We start from the raw sequence: 8,550 nt of genomic DNA, 5'->3' as shown, positions 1-8,550 counted from the left end.
GTCCCCTGGATTTGAGGGGGATCACCCCACAGGATTATTTGGATCGCCCCACAGGATTATTTGGACTGTCCCACTGTTTTTGGTGGGATCTGATTCCCCTGCAGGATTCCTCCCTCAGGATTAGCAGGATCACCCCACTCTTTTCAGAGACCCTCTGGCACACCCAGGGGACACTCAGGTCCCTCTGGCACACATGGGGGACACTCAGGGGACACTTAGGGAACACTCAGGGGACACTCAGGTCCCTCTGGCACACCCAGGGGATGCTCAGGGGACACTTAGGTCCCTCTAGGACACTCAGGGGACGCTCAGGGGACACTCAGGTCCCTCTGGCACACCCAGGGGAAGCTGAAGTTGCAGTTGTGGTCATTCCAGAGCCCCGCTCCCACCGGGTGGATCTGGACACATCCCTCCCCTCCCCACCGGCCGTGGTCGGTGCTGTCCGGCTGGCCTGGAGCCCAAAAACTGCGGGAAAAACGGGGAGGGGACAGCGGTCAGAGGGAGGGGACGCACCTGGGGACTTGTCCCCAAGCGTCCCCCTGGTGTCCCCAGCCCGCTCACCTGTGCTCAGGTGAATAGGGGGTCCCGTCTGCCCAGCGCCAGGAGCCCCCCGGGCCTGTGGCTGCCAGCCCAATCCAGTAGGAGCCACCTCGGGCTTCCCGGGCCAGGTAGGCCTGGGGACACGGGGACAGGTGAGGGGACATGGGGACAGGTGAGGGGACAGGTGAGGGGTCATGGGGACAGGTGAGAGGACAGGTGGGGAATGGGGGACACGGGAGGTGAGGGGACATGGGGACAGGTAGAGAATAGGGGACATGGGGACAGGTGAGGGGACACGGGGACAGGTGAGGGGACACAGGAATGGGTGGGAAGGAGGACAGGGAGTGGGAGAAGGGACAGAGGAGGGGACATGAGGGTGTGGCAGGGGACAGGAATGGGGGACATGGGAAGGGAGAGGGCTGGAGGATGCACAGGTAGGAGGAGGTAGGGGACAAGGGTTGGGGACAGGCACGGGCAGGTAAAGGGACACGGGACAGGATTTGGGGACAGGACAGGGGTTGGGGACAGGGGCTGTGAGCGGGATTTGGGGTTAGGGCTTGGGGACAGGAACTGTGCATGGGATTTGGGGACAGGACAGGGGTTGGGGACAGGGGCTGTGAATGGGATTTGGGGACAGGACAGGATTTGGGGACATGCTTTGGGGACAGGGGCTGTTCCCGGGATTTGGGGACAGGGGCTGGGCACAGGATTTGGGGACACGCCCATAAAGGTGCACAGGCAGACGCTGCTCAGGTAGGAGGGGACGGAGCAGGACAGGACAGGAGTGGCCGTCCCCAGCGGTGTCCCCAGGCTCACCTGCTCCTCGGCGCTGGTGACAGTGGCCAGGTGCGCGTGTGTCACCGCGCAGGCGGCCTCGGCCGCGGCCCAGGGCTGTCTCTGGCCCGAGAACAGGTAAATCTTGCCCCGGTGGTAGCGCCAGCCCAGCGCCAGCCCCTGCAGCCACCGCCCTGCGCGGGGACATGGTCACACCCCCGTGTCACACCCCCGTGTCACACCCCCCTGTCACCGCCTTTGTCACCTCCCCCTGTCACCCACCGAGCCGGTCCCGTCGCTGCTGTGCCGCTGAAGGGGTGTCACCTGTGGAGACATGGGAACAGGGGTTGGATCTGGGGACAGGGGACACGGGCCGGGGATGGGATTTAGGGGACAGGGGACAGAGTTTGGGGACAGGGACAAGGGACAAAGACCGCAGATAAGGAGTGGGAATGGGGCAGGATGTGGGGACAGGTTAAGGACAGGAACTGGGGACAAGATTTGGGGACAGGTGGAGCTGGGGACAGTTTGGGGACAGGTGGGGCTGTGGGCAGGATTTGGGGACAGGGGCTGGGGACATATTTTGGGGACAGGGACTATGGGCTAGGGACAGTTTGGGGACAGGAGATGGGGGACGAGGACTGCGGACAGGATTTGGGGACAGGACAGGATATGGGGACAGGGACTGTGCCTGGGATTTGGGGACAGGACAGAAGATGGGGGACAGGGGCTGCGGGCAGGATTTGGGGACAGGAGCTGTGACTGGGATTTGGGGACAGCGGGTGCAGAACGGGGGCCGCAGGCAGGGTCTGTGGACAGGGACTGGTGCCAGGCTCAGGTTGGGGACAGGTTGGGGACAGAGACAGTGCCGGGGGTCCCTCACCGTCGGGGTCGGGCCACAGGGGATCGGTGGCCACTGCCAGCTGTGCCCGTGCCGCCCTCAGCTCCCCCCGGCCCTGCACGTCTGGGAGGAGGGGACAGGGTCGTGACAGGACCCCTCCTGTCCCTGTCCAGTGTCCCTGTCCCTGTCCAGGTCCCTGTCCCCTGCCCGGGACCCCCGACCCCGCCTGCTCCAGCCCAGGCCACCCCCTGCCCGGAGCCCCCAGCCCTCTCCCAGTTCACTCCCAGTCTATTCCCAGTCCCTCTCCAGCCCCCAGCCTCACTCCCCGTTTCTTTCCCAGCTCCCTGCCCCTTCCCAGTCCCTTTCCCAACCCCTTTCCCAGTCTCTGTCGTCTCCCATCCCCTCTCCCAATCCCTCCCCAGCCCCCTCCTCACTCCCAGCCCTTTTCCCACCCCTTGCTCACTCCCAGCCCCTCTTCCAGTCCCGGTTCTCTTCCAGCCCCTCTCTAACCCCAGCCCCACTCCCAACCCCTTTCCCAATCCCTTTCCCAGCCCCTCCTCAGACTCTTCCAACCCCTCTCCCAGTCTCTGTCGTTTCCCAGCTCCTCTCCAGCCCCTCCCCAGACCCCAAACCCCTTCCCATCCCCTCAGCCCCTCTCCAACCCCTTTCCCGACCCCTCCCCAGCCTCTTCCAACCCCACTCCCATCCTCTCCCAGCCCCCAGCCACACTCCCGGTCCCCGTCCTCTACAACCCCTCCCCAAACCCCACTCCCAGCCCATTTTCCAACCTGACCCCATACTCCACTCCCAGCCCCTTCCCAGCCCCTTTTCCACCCCTGTCTCTTTCCCAACCCCTCCCCACACTCCAAACCCCATTCCCAGCCCCTTTTCCAACCCCTCCCCGAACCCCAAACCCCATTCCCAGCCCCTTTTCCAACCACTCCCCAAACCCCAGACCCTTCCCAGCCCCTTTTCCAACCACTCCCCAAACCCCAGACCCTTCCCAGCCCCTTTTCCAACCACTCCCCAAACCCCAGACCCTTCCTATCCCATTCCCAGCCCCTGTCCCTCCCCTTCCCCGTCGCTGTCCCCGCTGTCCCCACTCACACAGGGTGCTCAGCGCCGCCAGCGCCGCCGCCAGCAGCAGCAGCAGGGCCGTGCCCAGTGCCCGGTGACACACCCGGTGCCACCTCGGGGACCCCGCCGGTGGCGGTGGCGGTGGCCGGGCCGGGGCGGGGGCCCGGGGGGGCGGGTACCGGATCTCCAGGGTCTCGTACAGGTCGGGGCTGCCGGCCATAGCCTTGGGGACACGCTGGGGACAGGGACGGTGCTGTCCCCGCTTCCTGCCTCGTGCCCGCCAGGGAACAGGAACCCCGTTGGTGCCACCCGCCCGGCGTCACGCGTGTCCCCACGCCCCCAGGGACAGGCAGGGGGGGAAGGGACTGGACCCCGAGGCCAGCCCTGACTCTGTCCTTGTGTGTCCCTAATCCTGTCCCCATCATTGTCCTTGACTCTGTCCTTGTTTCCGGTCCTGTCCTCATCTTTGTCCCTGTCCCCATCCTTGTCCCTGTCTCTATTCCTGTCCTCAGTCCTGATCCTGTCACTGAAATTGTCCCTGCCCCAGCCTGTCCCCGTCCTTGTCCCTGTCCCCCGTCCTAATCCTGTCACTGGACTGGTCCCTGTGTCTGTCCCTGGCTCCGTCCCCATCCTTGTCCCTGACTCTTTCTGTCCCTGACACTGAACTTGTCCCTGGTCCTGTCTCTGGCCATGACCCTTCCTGTCCCTGACCTGTCCCCAGTCCTGATCCTGTCCCTGGACTTGTCCCTGTCCCTATTCCTGACCTTATCCCAGTCACTGTCCCAGATCCTGAACTTCTCCCTATATCCCTGTGTCCCTATATCCCCGTGTCACTGCTCCTGTGTCCCTATATCCCTGTCCCCACAGTTCCACCTCAACCTACCCCGACCCCAATTCACTTCTCCCACCCTCAGACACCGAAATCCCAGAAAAACCCTGGAATCCCGGTGGGATCCCACTCCCCAATCCCAACCCCACCCCTGGTAGGGTCCCTCCAGCTTCTCCTGGAATGGTTTGGGCTGGAAGGTGACCCCAAATCCCATCAATCCCATTAATCCCATTCCCAGGTGGCTCCAAACCCCATCCAACCTGACCTTGAACACTTCCAAGGATGGAGAACCCACGTGTCAAACCCAAATTCCTTGGAATTTTTGGGGCGCTGGCCCCACCCTGCTCCTCTCTGTTCTTTTGTCCTTTTTTTTTTTTTTTTTTTTTTTTTTGGGTTCCTTGAGAGGGTTGGGAATCCCTTGGAATGGGATCTCCCAAGGGAATATTCACAACCACATCGATCCCGTGGCAATTCCAGGATCGTCGGGATGAAATTTTGAACCAATCCCATAATCCGGGAACGGTTTGGGTTGGGTGGGGAAAAAAAAAAAAAAAAAAAAAAAGACAAAAAAGAAACCCACAATTCTGGGCTGGAACTCCGGGACATTTTTTGCCTCCCCACATGGAATTCCCATGGATTCAGCCCCTTCTGGATCCAGGGGGGGATTTTGGGGTGTGCTGGTGACACCCAGGGGGTGACTCAGGCCGGAAGTTCCCCAGTATCCGGGATGGGAAGGGGGAAGGAAACGGGAATTGTGCAAGGGCGGGATGGGGACAGGGGGTGACTCGGGGAGGGGTGAAGGGTCCTGTGGGATCAACCCGGGGGTCCCCAAAACCACCCCGGACTCCAAATACCCCGGGATGGGGAGGGGTCTCCCAGTTTGGGGTGACTGGATGCAGTTTTGGGGTGAATTTTCCCAGTTTGGGGGTGACTTTGTCCCATTTGGGATGACGAGATTGATTTTTGAGGTGAACTCACCCAGTTTTGGGGTGACCGGATCCAGTTTTGGGGTGACCGGATCCAGTTTTGGGATTAATTCGGCCATTTTTGGGGTGACCGGATCCAGTTTTGGGGTGTCCGGATCCATTTTTGGGGTGAATTTGGCCAGTTTTGGGGTGACCGGATCCAGTTTTGGGGTGAATTTGGCCAGTTTTGGGGTGACCGGATCCATTTTTTAGGATGAATTTGCCCAGTTTGTGGTAACTGGATTCACTTTTAGGATGAATTTGCCCAGTTTGTGGTAACTGGATTCACTTTTGGGGTGAATTTGCCCAGTTTGGGGTAACTGGATTCACTTTTGGGGTGAATTTGCACAGTTTGGGGTGACTGGGTCCTTTTTTTGGGGTGGATTTTCCCAATTTGGGGCGAATTCTTTCTATTTTCCCCAGTTTTGGGGTGAATTTTCCCAGTTTTGAGCTGAAATTGGCCAGTTTTGGATGTCTGGATTGATTTTGGGGGTGAATTTTCCCAGTTTGGGGCAAATTATTTCTAATTTTCCCATTTTGGGGTGAATTCGTCCCATTTGGGGTGACCGGATTGATTTTTGGGGTGAATTTGCTCCATTTTGGGGTGAATTTACCAAGTTTCAGGTGAGTGGATCCAGTTTTAGGGTGAATTTCCCCATTTTTGGGGTGACGATACATTTTTGGAGTGACTGGATCGATTTTTGGGGTGAATTTTCCCAGTTTTGGGGTAAAATTGGCAAGCTTGGGGTGACTGGATCCAGTTTTGGGGTGAATTTGGCCAGTTTTGGGGTTACTGGATCAATTTTTAGGGTGAATTTTCCCAGTTTAGGGTGCCTGGATCCATGTTTTGGGGTGGATTTTCCCGGTTTTGGGGTGGATTTTCCCGGTTTTGGGGTGACTGGATCAATTTTTGGGATGAATTTTTCCGGTTTTGGGGTGATTTTCCCAGTTTTGGGGTGGATTTTCCCGGTTCTGTGGTGGATTTTCCCAGTTTTGGGGTGACTGGATCAATTTTTGGGGTGGACTTTCCCAGTTTTGTGGAGGACTTTCTCGGTTTTGGGGTAGATTTTCCCAGTTTTGGGGTGACTGGATCAATTTTTGGGGTGGATTTTCCCGGTTTTGGGGTGGATTTTCCCGGTTTTGGGGTGGATTTTCCCGGTTTTGTGGCGACTGGATCAATTTTTGGGGTGAGTTTTCCCGGTTTTGGGGTGAATTTCTCCGTTTTTGGGTTGGATTTTCCCAGTTTTGGGGTGAATCCTCCCACTTTTGGGCTGACGGCTCCCAGGGTTTTTGGGATTTCTGTGCCCATTTTGGGGTCGCCCCCGCCGCCACCCGCGGGGCATTGGTGTCACCCGGGGGGCGTGGTTATGACGTCATCGATGTGGGCGTGACCATGACGTCACCACACTCACACAGGGCGCCCCCTACCGGGCCACCCGAGCAATGCCGGGGTGTCCCCGCGGTCCCCAGGAGGTGACAGGGGACACGGCGGGGGGGTGGCATTGTCCCCTCCCCACTACGGGGTCACCTCTGCCACCCCCAGGGGGGTTTGGTGGCTTCGGGAATGTGGGAAATTCCCGATGGGAATCCCATGGGATAAATCCGGACCCCACTGGTGACCCCAATTCCGTCCCGTCCCCTCCCCCCCCCGCCCCCAGCGGGATTTGGGGTCCCCTGGTGTCCCTGATAGAGCATCCCGGGAATCCCGCCGGGAATGGGAATGGGGGAGGGGAGAGGGGATGGTCCTGGGGGTGGGGGGGTCATCGGAGGGGGATGGACAAATGGACACTGGGATGGACAAATGGACACTGGGATGGACACTGGGATGGGCAAATGGACACTGGGATGGGCAAATGGACACTGGGATGGACACTGGGATGGGCAAATGGACACTGGGATGGGCAAATGGACACTGGGATGGACACTGGGATGGGCAAATGGACACTGGGATGGGCAAATGGACACTGGGATGGACACTGGGATGGACAAATGGACACTGGGATGGACACTGGGATGGGCAAATGGACACTGGGAGGGACAAATGGACACTGGGATGGACACTGGGATGGACAAATGGACACTGGGATGGGCAAATGGACACTGGGATGGGCAAATGGACACTGGGAGGGACAAATGGGCACTGGGATGGACAGATGGACGCTGGGATGGACGGATGGACGCTGGGATGGACACTGGGATGGGCAAATGGACACTGGGATGGGCAAATGGACACTGGGATGGACACTGGGATGGGCAAATGGACACTGGGATGGACAAATGGACACTGGGATGGACACTGGGATGGACAAATGGACACTGGGATGGACAAATGGACACTGGGATGGACACTGGGATGGGCAAATGGACACTGGGATGGGCAAATGGACACTGGGATGGGCAAATGGACACTGGGATGGACACTGGGATGGACAAATGGACACTGGGATGGGCAAATGGACACTGGGATGGACACTGGGATGGGCAAATGGACACTGGGATGGGCAAATGGACACTGGGATGGGCAAATGGACACTGGGATGGACACTGGGATGGACAAATGGACACTGGGATGGGCAAATGGACACTGGGATGGGCAAATGGACATTGGGAGGGACAAATGGGCACTGGGATGGACGGATGGATGCTGGGATGGACGGATGGACGCTGGGATGGATGGATGGACACTGTGAGGGATGGACAAATGGGATGGACAAATGGACACTGGGAGGGACACATGGATGATGGGGTGAATGAGGGCATGGACAAATGGACACTGGGATGGACAGATGGACGAACAGAGGGGTGGATGGTCCCTGGGATGGGCAGGGGCATGGAGGATGGACATTGGGCTGGATGGACTGTGGGTGGATGGACATGGCAGATGGACACTGGGATGGACAGATGGACACTGGAATAGATGGGAGCAATGGATGGATGGACAGATGGATGGGGGATGAACAGGGTCCTGGATGGATGGACAGAGGCACGGAAGGATGGACGGATCGTAGGATGGATGGACGGATGGATGGAGGAATGGACAAAAGGACCCCATACTGGGATGTATGAATGAACACTGGGATGGACAGATGGACACTGGGATGGACATGATCAAGGACAGATGGACATTGGGATGGACGGGGACATGGACAGATGGACATTGGGATGGATGAAATCATGGACAGATGGACACTGGGATGGACAGGGGGACATGGACGGGCGGAACCCCTGGGACCTGTTTGGGGTCACCCCGAGGTGTCCCTGGGGATTCAGAGGGGTTTCCCTGGGATACCCTGGGAGCGGTTTGGGGTCACCCCAGGGACACATCGGGGTCACTTTGTGCCACCGCTGGCACCCGCTTGGGATCCCCCCGGGATCAGGGGACACACTGGGGTCACTCCACGCTACCCCCGGGCCCCATCTGGGACTTCTCCAGGGGCTCTCCGTGGTTTCGGGGGTCTCTCCCGGGGGTCTCTCCCGGGGGTCTCTCCCGGGGGTCTCTCCCGGGGGTCTCCCCTCGGGGTGCC

General features: G+C 59.3%; 1 protein-coding gene across 1 annotated transcript; it reads right to left on the bottom strand.

Annotated features, from left to right (window-relative positions):
- Positions 1-308: 308 nt before the first annotated feature.
- On the bottom strand, positions 309-3,452 carry LOC134044134 (C-type lectin domain family 4 member F-like). The gene is made up of 6 exons (XM_062493222.1): positions 3,263-3,452; positions 2,198-2,278; positions 1,597-1,638; positions 1,357-1,508; positions 562-674; positions 309-465 (listed from the first exon to the last, which is right to left on the bottom strand). The coding sequence occupies exons 1-6, from the start codon at positions 3,450-3,452 to the stop codon at positions 309-311; spliced, it is 735 nt and encodes a 244-aa protein (XP_062349206.1).
- Positions 3,453-8,550: the final 5,098 nt, after the last annotated feature.

Source organism: Cinclus cinclus, chromosome 5 (assembly GCF_963662255.1).
Source record: "Cinclus cinclus chromosome 5, bCinCin1.1, whole genome shotgun sequence".
In the NCBI taxonomy this organism is placed as follows: domain Eukaryota; kingdom Metazoa; phylum Chordata; class Aves; order Passeriformes; family Cinclidae; genus Cinclus; species Cinclus cinclus.
The sequence above is the reverse complement of the archived record's forward strand: the minus strand, read 5'-3'. Positions and strand labels throughout refer to the sequence as shown.